Below are 13,916 nucleotides of genomic sequence, written 5' to 3' on the forward strand. Positions count from 1 at the left end.
TTTTACATGCATAACCATCTTTAATTTGACATATAGATTGATTAATTATAACCTACATTTTATGTTTTTAAGAGAGCAAGTGACAAATGAACAAAAACTCGACAAATTTGATTAGTTTATTGGATGAAACATAAAAGTGATTATATATATATATATAAAATCTCAATATTTGTAGATATTATGTGCTATTCATTGTTATATAAAATTATATACAAATGACTTTTAATTGTTTAATTATATTATTTTACTTTTATTTAATAACAATCTACAATACAATAAGAAGTTGTTTGATATAATTGCCTTACCAATTTGGATGTTAGGAACGTCATCGATGTGGCCATATTAGAGTTTGTATACTTATTTATTTATTCTTTTGTTGATTGAAACCTAGCTATATAATGATGAGGTATTTGGGAATAGACCATGTTTACCTAAGTTGGGCCCCCACGGCCCATATAGAAGATAAATACCACACTTAATTAGTAGTGGGATACTAAGGTAGCATGCTTCCGACCCTTTCACATCAAGAACCTGATAAGAACCGGCTCCTATGACATTCACAAAAGCCCAAAGCCTATACAAGGCACTGAGGTAGTCAAAAGAAGGGAGGAGGTTCTCCTCTCTATCTCTCTCCAAATCATTCATCATGATCTTGTATGTTTACTAACTTAATCATTGGAGCTCATTCAGAGGACCGCTCCCGACGCATGTCAACCACACTCTAGCAAACCCAGATGACGACACCCAAAATGACACATTTCTCATTATTTGGCGCGTAAGCATAGATCAAACATAAATATCCCTAACCTTCCTGAGATATTACCAACAACAAAGGCGATGGTAGAAACTCCTCTCCCCATAAGCTCCACCCCTACCAAAGAGGTGGTGGAATCTGTAAGTGTTGTATGCCCTAGGCCATTCCTTTTGTATATTTTACAGTGTGAATTTTGTATCCAAATGGCAGTTAATAAAATATGTATTCATGTGTAATTATTTATGTTGTTTAATTACTTAATGAATATATATTAGTCCAAAGATTATTTACAAAGAGATAATATTATTAAGAGTTAATAATAATGAGATATATTTCTTTGGTAAAATAATAATCTTAAATGTTCATAGTCGGTGGATAATGAATTGGACACTCATCTATCCTTAGACTATCACCTCTGTTTATTTTCTCGATTAGTATGAGATATTAATCAGAAACAGAAAATCTCATTCTGTTTGATATGTTGATATCTGAATAAATATGTTGACATTCAAAGAGGTGAATGGTTCGAACTGTGACGTTAGATAATAATTCCACAAAGGTTTACTCCTAGTCAACATAATTATTATCTAGGTCATAATAGTGCATATAGTCCTTTGACTTGAGGAAACTTAGTTGTTCTTGCGCAAGTAATTATAGTTTGTTCCTGCTTTATACTGGGATCTTAATTCTGGTAATCCGGCAGTGAATCGCTATAGTTAGTTGTGTAGTGTAACAAGAGTTTGCTAATAGAGGATTCATTACTCTAAGTAAATAGAGATAAATCCTAAGATAGTTATTGATTGGTTTTTTGATGGAATGAGTTCCTGACCAGGACTCATCTTATGAGATAAGTATCAAGGAATGGTTCCTTGATGTGAGTCTTATTTTATCAAAGACTTATCAATATTTCTTAGTATCTTGACAATTAGAGCATGACACTTTGTGGCTCTAGTGAAGATCGAGATTTTTAATGAAAGGACTTTAGTGTATGGAAATTATGATCAATGATTCATAATTAGTTTAATTATAAGTTTACTTCAAGTAACTTCATTCTTTAATTGGGACGTCATGGCGTAGTGTGTTAGCTGGAGATCATGACCTTTAGAGGACTATAAGTATATATAAGCTAAGCTTATATAGGATACACTTGTAGTACAAGGAATTGGATTCCTAACATAATTAATAAGTGTTATTATTATGCCTCTAATGCCAGTTAAAGATGAACCTAGAAAGTCACACACATGCAAGTTGTTTGTATCAAGCTTTAGTTAAATTGATTAATTAAAAGTGTTTTAATTAATTGATTGACACAATTGAATATGTCAATGGGATTGACAAAACATTCTAACACTGTTTGATATTCAATTGAGGAAATTATAAATTATTATTCTTACTCAATTTAAATTGATGTTTTTTTCAAAATGCAATAAGGTGTTTTAAAATAGCTTCTCTAGCATTTTGTTAAAAGATATAATAGTAATTAATTAAGTTATTAATTAATTATTATTAATAATAAATAATAATATAATTAATTATTATATAATAATTATATTATTATTATATTTAATATATATATATATATATATATACAATCAAAAGGGTTTTGATTGTTTCGTGTGGCTTCGATTCACAATTGAGCAAGATTAATCAGTTTCTTCGAGACTTGATCTAATCGACTTAGTGGACTGACTAGAGGCTTCACCGCTAGAGAAGCTTTAATACCCGATTGGAATCTACAAGAGGTATTTTTCCAATCTCGTAGTATAAATATCAATTTGATTATTGAAGAACTTAATGATCTTGGTTAAAGATTTGATGTCAGACATCAGATGTTTGACTGTTTATCAGAGTGATTGGATCACACTGATTGTTTGTTTAGGAATTTTTTTTGAAATTCGTCTCCTAAATACCAACATGCTTCCGCTTCAAATCCTTCAGAATCTAGCCAACAACCCAAGGTGAAAGGGTTGGACACAACGGTTTACAACATAAACTTTGAGCTTAAGTCACAGTGCAACCTCTACGTTCATCGACTTGACCTGTGATGACATGTGGTGGAACCGTGCAATATATCCTCTTAGAGGTTCCATCAACCTTTGCTTGATGTCATTGACCTCAGAGCTGATTGTTTTGGCTTTGACGACCCCTACGAAGTGGGCGATGAAGAGGTCCTTGAGGAGATCGAAGGAGTCGACCAATGCGGGAGCCAGACCTTGATACCATTCTTGTGCCACGCCTACCAGCGTGGTGGGAAAGACCTTGCACATGACATGTTCCTCCTTTGAGTAGAGATTAATCATGCTCATGAACATGGCGTAGTGCTCTTTGGGGTTCTCGATTCGTATGTAAGAGGGGAAACAGGGGGTTTTCCAGTTCTTGGGGGAGCTGGCCTCTATGATTCGCTGGACCGGGGGAGTTTTGCTTGACGTGATGCTTCCTGCCATGGCCCCCTAAGGCCTTTTAGTCTAGGAACCATTGGAATTTAGTTTTCCAATCGTTCGGTTTGCCTTGGCATGAGAGCGAGGGTGTTGCAACTTATGGGGGTCGACTCCTTTTCCGTGTGTAGGGCCCTGACCTCTTCCAAACCCAGAGTGGCCACCTCAGATGCCAACAAATGCTTGAGTTGCAGGAAGTCTCATATCCGCTTGTTATCTTTTAGCATGGTCGTCTCTGTGGCCAACATCTAACGTTGGGCCTTTGCCTGGCTGCTCTGGCCACGTGGAACTACTATAGCGTCTTCAAGAGTTCAGCTGCCGAGTCCGGTTCTAAGTCTATGGAGGAACTAGTCGTTACACCGTCTGTGAAGTTGAGGCAGTTAGTCGTTACCTCCAGCTATTGCTGGCGAGCGGGTGGGCTAGTTCCCACAAATTCCTTGGTGGGAGTGGGTTCCACTGGCTGGGGGTTTCTGTCATGTCGTTCCGGGAGAGAAAAAAGGTGAGGAGTTTTAAAAATGTTTGGTCCACGTTCATCGCACCAAATGTTGAGGAGTAACCTATTCATAGACTCACTGGTCCGTCCAACCAACCCAAGCTCGTCCATCATGGGTTGGGCTTGGGCATGTATTTTCATCATTTGGTCTGGCTTGGCCTGAACCCGTACATAAAAAGAGTTGGACTTGGGATTTATTTTGTAAACCCGAATTGTCCCGGTCCGGCCCATTCCACCTTTGTATATTTATATATATTTGATTTTTTTATTTATTTTAGGATTACAATTACTCTAAAATATATATTTAGCAATTGATAATCAATTGAATTTTAATATACATTATTTATATGTACTTTTTTTTGAGGGGGAAAACAATCGTGATTAATAGTAGGAATATCCTTACAGACCAGAGGCCATACTGAAGTCGGACAATCTCCATGTAAAACCATAGGAGAGGAAAGAGAAGCGGCCCATTTTTCTAAGTGGTGCGCTGCCTGGTTTCCTTCTCTAGGCACAAAGCGAAATGAACAAATAGAGAATGAAGTAGCCAAATTGGCGACATCCCTGTACAAGAAATTCAGTGAGGACAGTGGAAAGGTTCCGCGAATAAGGTTGTCGACAACGACCTTGGCATCCGATTCGAAGCAGACGTGCGTGAAGTTCTCGCTTCTGGCCAGGCAGAGACCCTCCCAAATACCAGAAAGTTCGGCTGCCTCCACCGTTGGACATGCCTGAATAGGTATACCAGCCGATAATAATACGTGTCCATGGGAGTCCCGTGTGATTACCCCGACCCGTGTGGAGAGGCTGTTAACCACCCATGTGGCATCACAATTGAATTTAGTGATACCTGCGGGCGGAGGATGCCAAACCTTTTAAGGGTCTAGGGGCAAATTAACGGGGCTACAGAGTTCATGCTGGCTGTTTACCTGCATCCAATCCAAGAGAAAGGAGGCCGCCTTTGTAAGGAGGGTGTGTGTATCCAATGGAATGTTTTCGTGAATATGCAAGTTGCGGCTGTACCATAACCACCACATGATCGATAACCCCAGCTCACTTTCGTCTGGCCCCGACTTCGAGCGGTTGTATAATACTTTTTTTTCTCTGAGTTGATATATATAATACTTTACAAAATATAACTTCACTACAACTCGTGATACACTGCCAATTGAAGCAATGAGAGGCAGAAGTAAAGCAATTCTAGAAGTTTTGTTTACCAATAGTACACATTAATTAATTAAATTTTAGTTATAATTTTATTTGTTACCATTATAATTAATTTTTTAATAATTAGTTGGACGGGTCGGGCTAAGTTTGAGAATTTGTTTTTTTAACTTAGCCCAGCCCGACCCAAGCATGATGTGAATATATTACGGGTTGGACTGGACTTGGACAATATAAATATATGACAAACCCGGTTAGATCCGGCCCGGCCCAATCAATGAACAGGTCTATTGAGAAGTCAGACCTGATATAACTGTGGGTCGAGCTGTATTGGGAACGGTCCCCTACGTACACTACGATGCTAAAGTTAATAAAGAAAATACGTAGAGAAAGAAAGTCCCAAACGTTAGGGAGAGAGAAAAAGTTACCATTTTGTGGTTATAGCCAGAGGATATTTATAAATTCTTACTAGAGACGGGCTTGTCTGCCTTGTAGCTCCTCCAGTTTAAGGATCTAGCCCGGAGACGATGAGTCATGTCCAAGTCAGACAGGATTTGATATGGGACCAAGGTTGATGGGTCAAGGAGAGAGCTTTCTTATATACTTTATCACTAAGTAAATTTGTGTTAATATGGATAATTATATAATTAATTATTATTATTTTTGGTAATGTTATGTATTTAATTTGAATTTAAATAAAGTATTAGGCGGGGGACGCGTGATGCATCGGACCATCCTTATTGACCTGTTACATTTTTTTTTATTAATTTTTTAATTAAAGCCTAATACACAAATAACTCCCTGAACTTGTCCATATGTTGCAACTGTCCCCCTCAACTTTCAATTGTAACAACTTACCCCTCAAACTTATCCAATTGTAAAATATAACCCCTCAAACTTGTCCAATTGTAAAACATAATCCAAAATTTAGATTTTTTTTACCCCCTACGTGAAGCAACCGTAAAAACGTTTCTCCGGATTCGTATCACGCCATGAAATCTTCAATGAAGTTATTTCTCCACATAAACACATTTTCAGCCTCATAATATCCCAAAACTTTGAATCAAGAAATCACTAAAAAAACGAATAGGAATAACAAAAAGAAGAAAAAGAAGTTGAAGAATAAGTTGAAAAATTGAGGATTTGGTTACTTAAATACTGATTTTTTTTGGGTCCAAAGATCTGATTATCACATTCCACGAGTGTTTGCATCTTTTGTATTTCACATGTTTCTTCAATTGCAGTCTGTGTCAACAATTTGGGGTTCTGTTTTATTATTGAACAAGTTTGAGGGGTTATGTTTTACAATTGAAAGTTCAGAGGTTATTTGTATATTAGGCCTTTAATTAATATATGTTGAAATCAGAGAGTTGGAAATTACCCATAATAGATAGACAGCTTTAAATATTGGAGATACATAGAATCCTTACCAAACTTGGATTCTTCCCAGATATATCATGTATACACACGTACATGGAATTCTTAGCAAACTCGAATTCTACCCAAATACTGCATACACAGCTTTAAATATACCAGTGGCGATTCAATTGAGATCCATTCAAACTCCGGACTATATCCCCGAGCTTCTCAGAGATAATCTACAAGGCACCGAAACTGCGAGAAACACCTGCGACGATGAACGGCGGCGGGAATATGTCAGAAGTCGATTACATCCCCGGTGACATCATTGCCGATATACTGTCAAAGCTTCCTGCAAAATCTGTATTGCGGTTCAAAACAGCCTGCAAGACATGGTACTCTTTAATCTCTCATCCTATGTTCATCAATCTTCACTGTGAAAGAGCACCTCAAAACCCTAAGATTCTCTTCTCTACAACTGGTTCTGAGGTTCAAATATTAGATTATGAAAGTTCGTCGTTGGATGATTCTTGTTTATCTCGTCCTTTCAATTTTCCAGGGGAATCATCTCTTAATTATGCCAAAATTGTAGGTTCAAGCAGGGGATTAGTTTGTGTGACCACTGATTTTTACGGTGACAATTTTTCCATATGGAACCCATTGACTGGAGAGTGTAGAAATATAGTAGCTGATTTGAGTTGTCAAGTAATTGATAGCTACAAGTACGCCTATTACCTTCATGGGTTAGGTTATGATTCCGTTGCTGATGATTTTAAGTTAGTTATATCGATTGATAGAAGCACATGCAACGTTTTCTCTCTGAATGCAAATTCATGGAAAAGAATTAGATGCATTCCACCGGATGCTTTTGAACATAGATATGATATGCATGTTTTTGAACGTAGATATGATATGCATCCTTCGCGCCCCTTGGCGATCATTTTAAGTGGAATATTCCATTGGCTTCTGGTACCATGTACCTCACGCCGTAGTGAAGCTTATGTTTTAGCTTTTGATGTAGCCAAAGAGTCATTTGAGAAGCTTCAAATACCAGTACATGACCCACGGAAATCCACAGTTGAAAATTTATTTGAGCACAAAGGATGTCTTTGTGTTTCCTTTTCAAAAGGTAGATCTTTTACTAATAAGGAGATATGGATGATGAAGGAATATGGTTTTTGGGTTCATTTACTTACGATTAAGAACTCACCGCCATTAAATTGTTTAGGATCGTCTGTTTTATGCATTTCTACGAGGGATGAGCTCGTATATCAAACTGATAGAAAGTTTAGCAGGCGTGGAAGGGAAGAGTATAAGTTGGATGAAATCCGTATGTATCGACATGTGTATGAGGCAGTTTTGTATGTTGAGACTTTGGTTTCACCCAATGCTGAGGATGAGGATGGGCTGCGACTGCCCATAAAACAATAGAGACAAAGAAGCCGATATATGTTTGATTATTTTGCTTTTATGTTAGTCCTTTTTCATCTTTCTTGTTTTGTTAATTTCTCTTATTATTGACATGACCAGTGTTATATTATCTGGTTCAGCTGTTGTTGTAGTTGATTCTCAATTCTAATAAAAAAATTATTCTTCTTTTCATAGCTCCTTTTTTTTATTGTTTTACTCCAAACATTATATATGAAGTGTTTGGTTACCATAGAGAAACAAACATCGATCATTAAACAAGAGCTAAACGAAAAATTCTCTTATAATTGGTCTTCTTTATTTCGGACATATGTATTTGAGGTTGGAGCTAAAAGAATTCTGTAATTGTATATATTATGATAGTAATTGCTTCATGGAATTCAAAGAACTCATAAAACAGGTAACATATAGATAGCTGCACAAACATTTACTACACTAACTAACTTGAGAAAACATCTGTATATATATGGGGCGGAACTGTTTTGTGATCCCACATGCCCCTCTTCTCCTAAGAGATTCCATTCAGCCATTGTAGGTGAGGTTTGTGTGGATCTGAGGGATGTCTCTTTGCTAAGATATGTTCATGATCCTTGATTCAATTGCTGCTTCATCAATGGTATGTATTTCAGTTTGTTGTTGTGATTCATACTTTGTTTATTTGATGAAACTGAAGATAGGATGTGCTATTTTACTTCTGGGAATGATAGGATGTGCTATTCTTGTTTTAACCATTGTCTTAATTTAAAGATTAGTGTATGGGAAAGTTTTGGCTATGGATGCTTGGGTTTTTATCAGTTGTCAGGCTGAACAGTTCTTGTTCTGAGTGTGGTTCAATTTCTTCTTCACCAATGATATGTAATGTAATTGTTCTGTCTGCTGGATCTTTTCATGCTGATAGTCAAGTCATGCTTTCATGACATGCCACAAGTGTGTGCTTAGATGAAATAGCTCAATTTGGTTGAAGTGATTTAGTGTTGTGTTCCTATGATGATTATATTAAAAACCCTCAAGAATATTGGTCTAATCTTTATTTTGTATAATTTTGTGGATGTCACTTTTTTATTGCACGATCAAAGGTCAATCTGATAAATTCGTGTAGTGCCTAAACGATTTACTGCATATGATTTGGACATGCGTTTTATAAGGTCATCTTCCATAAAAATTTACGAGAGAAACTAAACTAGTTATTAATGCCCTGTTGTTTGCTGGTACATGCTTGGAGATCAGGCTCGTAGCAGTTAAATTACATATCTCCCCCCAAATCCAGAAGTGAAAATAGTCGATATCAGATCAAAACCCATGTATTTTACGGTTTCACTCTTCTAAAAGTGTATATATATCCGCAAGATAAGTTGACTGTCCTATTGAGAATCGCGAACGAACGAGTGTTAGATTGCAATTTTGTTTTCTGAATATGATATAAATGATTTGAGTTTGTGATGTTGGTGCAGCTGTTTATTGGGCTGATCTTTATATCGTTTATTTTCTTTTGTTATTGTTCCGCTATGCACTATGCAGCTTGGTGCCAATTCCAGCTCGAATTTTCCCGATATCCCAATGGGGAACATGGAAACAGGATTCTTCACCTATTTTCCCTCCTCGGTGTCGTGGGCATTGCTACCTCACGTACCGGACTCCACAACCTTACACAATGGAATGTTCCCAACTTACATGCTGCTGCTGCTTCTGTAACAGCCCTTTCACTCTCTACTGGACATGGGGTAGGCTTGATATATACATTATTACTTATGCTGATCATTCATTGAAAATGAACCCAAAGTTACGACCTTCTTGCACCAATTCTTTTGCAGATTGGCATTTAAAGAGATTCAAATAGGCTGGGACCGAGTGAACTTGGTAAGTTTGCTTCAACACAGCAATTTTGTTTTTTTGTCAAAATAAGAAAAACCAAGTTTATGGCAATGAAATAGTGAAAATTCTGACAATGGTGTTGATAAACAGAGCACTCTGGAGATTGTGACAATAATAGTAAGCGGTACGACCATTGTTCTGCACTGGTGGTCTGTATTCTGGGATTAATTGAAGATGTTGCTTGAAACAGGTTGTTCATTGCCTTATGATTGATTGTGTTGTGAATGATGTTTATTCTATTTATTTGTTTTTGTGCTATTGAGTTACCTTTGATTAATTAGGTTTTCAGTTTGTAAGCAAAGCATATTCATCATTGCATTGATCTTATAATGAATACTTTTGTTCGAGTATCTTGTGATATTTTTGGTTTTGGCTTTTTGTTCGATTTTATTGAATCTTTTCCTTGGTTGAAATAAAGTTTTCATTCGATAAAAATCGGTATTTTCTGATAGTTTTGGTTTTTAGTTTTTTATTCAATTTTAGTTTTAAAAAAGTTTCTGTTAAGCCAAACCAAATTAATATGTTATATGAAAATAACATTTTGTCTTAGTCTTCTGTATTTGGTTGGAAAAGTCACTTGAATCTCAATGTTTAGAAATATCTTACGATTATTTATCTCTTTTGAATTTGTTTAACATGAGTTATTTTCTAAATTTATTTAAATTTAAAGCTTTTGATGTTCTAAACTTCTTTAAAGTATATTTTCAAACTTTTTTTTGCTTTTTGCTTAAAGTGTTATGCGCTTTTAACGTGTTTAAAAATTTCCCTTATGTGTTTGGCGGATGCCGAGAAGTTTGGCGGAGACAGCAGCTGGTTCCGAGAAGTTTGGCGCCTTCGGCTACCGGCGAAAATTCACCATTTCTGCTGGAAGTTGGCGAAAGGTCTTCTCCCCTGCCTGGCTGTTCTCTCACGACGTGGATTGATGGTTCAGAATGAATGTAAGGTATGTAATTCTTTTAATGAAACTCTAACCCATGTCTTTATCCACTGTCAGGAGGCTAAAAAAGTCTGGAAGAAATAATCTCTCTGTTAGAGTGGACAAATTACAAGCAGATAGTATGGAGACTTGGCTACGGCTGTGTTTTGATATGCTCCTGCACACTGAACTACGAATGGCGATAACCACGATGTGGTGGATATGGTTCCGACGAAACAAATTCTGGCATGATAATCAATGGACGGATGCTGAAGTTGTGCTGTGGAAATCCGAGGACTACATCCGCGAGATTGACGCGAACACAGCTCTAGAAAAATCCAGTCGCCTCCAAGCTAGTATTCCTGCCCAATTGAATCATGGCTCTACAAAAGTCTGGTATCCTCTCCCGAGCGGCGTCACAAAAATTAACTGTGATGCCTAATTCGGTGCAAATGGCCATGCGTGTAGAGCCGGATTAATTGCATGGAATTCTAACGGAGAAGTCATGGCTTCAGCTGGTGTTCCGCTCAACTACTGCGATTCGGTGGAAGAGGCTGAGCTCCAGGCGGTGCTGGAAGGGATAAAGCTGGCGCGGGACTGTTGCTTCAACCATATTATCATCGAATCCGATGCTCAGACTGTGGTGGTAGCTCTTCAAACGAAGAATTTCCCCCAATCCACACTTCGGTTCATGTATGAAGATGTTGCTCGCTGGCTTTCTATATTTAGCTGATCTTCAATTCAATATGTAACTAGACAAGGAAATCAAACAGCTCATTTTTTAGCCAAACGGGCCTTAGATGTGCATGATCTTATGGTGTTCATAGAGGATTGCCCTGTCCCAATTTGGCAATTTATTCATCAAGATGTCATTTCTATTATTTATTAATATATTCATTCATTCTTTCAAAAAAAATTTCCCTTATGTGTTAAATAAAATTCTTTAAAACATAAAGAGCACTTGACTTTTGTGAATGGCTAATGATATATTAGGTGCAACTCTTTTATATGTATATATAATTTTGGACTTTTTACATAAAAATCATGGATATAAAATTATAACTAAATCATATTACATTTTTTTATATATCATAAATAAATAAAGTATGTTTTTATACCTTAATTTAAAAATCTTATAGCTCCATTCATAAATTTTAGACTATAAAAATATATTTTACATCCTTAATTATAAAACCTAGCTTTTAAAATATATTAAAAACAATGCTTTTTTTTAGTTTGACATTATTGAGTTAAAAAAACATTATTTAAATTAGGCTTAATACATTATTTGCTCATTGAATTTGTCTAAAAAGTTTGATTGGCCCCCTAAACTTTCAAAATGTCCCGATAGCCCCTTCAACTTGCATAAAATGTTCAGGTAGTCTCCTGAACTTGCGTAAAATGTAATCAATTGATCAATCGGTTGCAAAAAAGTAAGTTAAATGCGGAAGATGCATTCCACACATCTTAGAATGTTCTTACATAATTCAAGAATAGATTAAAAAAGAAGTTATTGCTTGTTCAACTGTACAATTTGTCTTCTCTAATCTAAGAACCGTATACCTCGATTTCGGTCATTTTACTTTTTTTAAGACTCGTGCAATACATCTTCCGCTTAACTTACTTTTTTTGCAACCGAGTGATCAATTGATTACATTTTGCGCAAGTTCAGAGGACTAACTGAACATTTATGCAAGTTGAGGAGGCTATTGGGACATTTTGAAAGTTCAGGGGGCCAATCAAACTTTTTGGACAAGTTCAGGAGGCAAATGATATATTAAACTTTTAAATTATTACTTGATATATTTTCGTAAACAATTTTTCAAAATCTGAATTTCTATATAAATTTCCGTATAATTTTTTATTTTGATTAGGTTTACTATTTTATCTAAAATTGAACTAATAGTAATAATCGAAATTAAAAATATCACAACTTATCGTTCATTCCAATTGAGAGAACAATCAAATTGGCGGTGTCAACATACGCTGAAGACCTAGTTAGGATTTATGAAGATTATGAATCTAATTACTTTTAAAGTGTAAGTAATTGACGGTTTTAAAAGATAAAAAACTAAAAGAATAATGTGTAAAAGTACCTCTAACATTGATAGTCTCGAGTAATAATACCCTTAATTAAAAAAAAAAATTGGCATAATTAGAGACTTAAAATTTTACTATGGGTATACTTAAGTACAAAATTACAACTAAGTCATATCACTCAACTTAATTCTTAATATGTCATTATTCTCTGTATATTATGATTTTACACTATAATTTAAATATTCTAGACTCCAATGCATAAATCATAAACCCTAAAAAATATATTATAGACCTCTAATCTATAAATTCCAATCCTTAAAATATATTAAGGAAACTGATTTTACAAGTTTGACATTATCCAAAATTATAACTTGATATAGTTGTAAATAGTTTTTAAAAGATGAATTTTTGTATAATTTTCCCAAAAACCTTATATAGCGTATATTGAGCCCAATCGAGAAAATGTATATTTATAGCCCACCATAAATACCTTGACAAATAATTGATATTTTGTTTTTAATGAAAAATTTGTGGGTGAAGTTACATTTTGAGGTTGGATAAAAAACATTCATGTAGCTGTATATATTATAATAGTAATTGTATTACTTTTCTCATAAATGAAGGTTGATACATGTCAACATTACCCAAAAATATCTTTCACTTAACTCACTAAAATCAGCTAAAATCAGGTATCCCACGTTCAAAGATTCTAAGAACCATATAACAAAAGTGCCCTTTAGTTATATAAATCCTCGCATTAACCGTATAACGAAGTATCCTTTAGTTATATAAATCCTTGCAAGAAAACATTTTAATAAGTAAAAATCTCTGATATAGGACTAGCCGTGCTTCAATCCATAATCATACAAGTTTTTAGTGACAGTTCCGTACAATACATAGACTTCAGTTCTCTCGCTCATTTGTATTGGATCGGCGTGTAAACTCATCTACCCGCTTCTCCACCTGTTTCTGGACTGAATTAGGCTATTTAGCCATCGACACAGGTGTTCGTCTAGGTCGACTTCATTATTCAACAAGCTCAATTCTTCTACACATTTCTTCATTTTCAGCTCAATGCATTGATAGATTAGTCCAATAAATCATGTAAAAGATAGTCACATCATAGTCCAAGAATACAAATGGCCGAGATTTATGATCAAATTTACTTTTCGTAACCCTATGTTTTTGCTCAACACTTCCATTCTTTTTCTGGGGTGTAGAGACCAGAAATATGATGAAAAATACCATTAGCAGAAAAATAATTTGATAAGGCCGTAAAGTCACCACCACTATCGGATTGAAATATTTAATTGGACGGTGAAAAAATTTCTCCACAAGGACACAAAGTTGAATAAAAACGAGCACATCAGATTTATGTTTCAGAAAGTAAACCCAGAAATACTTGCTACAATGATCAAGAAACACAACATAGTATCACATAATTATCAATTGACG

The 13,916-nt window shown here is 35.5% G+C and overlaps 1 protein-coding gene across 2 annotated transcripts; it reads left to right on the forward strand.

Moving 5' to 3' along the window:
• The first annotated feature begins 6,245 nt into the window (after positions 1 to 6,245).
• LOC136219833 (F-box protein CPR1-like) lies at positions 6,246 to 11,327 on the forward strand. 2 transcript variants are annotated; one of them, XR_010684285.1, is made up of 5 exons: positions 6,246 to 6,600; positions 9,152 to 9,354; positions 9,445 to 9,490; positions 9,596 to 9,695; positions 10,299 to 11,327. XR_010684285.1 is itself a non-coding variant. In XM_066007390.1 (1 exon), exon 1 carries the CDS (start codon positions 6,482 to 6,484, stop codon positions 7,634 to 7,636), a length of 1,155 nt encoding a protein of 384 aa, XP_065863462.1. In that variant the 5' UTR covers positions 6,246 to 6,481; the 3' UTR covers positions 7,637 to 7,807. The 2 variants fall into 2 exon arrangements, 1 of the variants encoding a protein (XP_065863462.1); XM_066007390.1 differs by lacking the exons at positions 9,152 to 9,354; positions 9,445 to 9,490; positions 9,596 to 9,695; positions 10,299 to 11,327 and having other exon boundaries at positions 6,246 to 7,807.
• Positions 11,328 to 13,916: the final 2,589 nt, after the last annotated feature.

The sequence above is a fragment of the Euphorbia lathyris genome, chromosome 2, assembly GCF_963576675.1.
Source record: "Euphorbia lathyris chromosome 2, ddEupLath1.1, whole genome shotgun sequence".
NCBI lineage: Eukaryota > Viridiplantae > Streptophyta > Magnoliopsida > Malpighiales > Euphorbiaceae > Euphorbia > Euphorbia lathyris.

Excerpts from the sequence above, each read along its gene's own strand:
- LOC136219833 (XM_066007390.1), top strand. The coding sequence starts at position 6,482 with ATGAACGGCGGCGGGAATATGTCAGAAGTCGATTACATCCCCGGTGAC.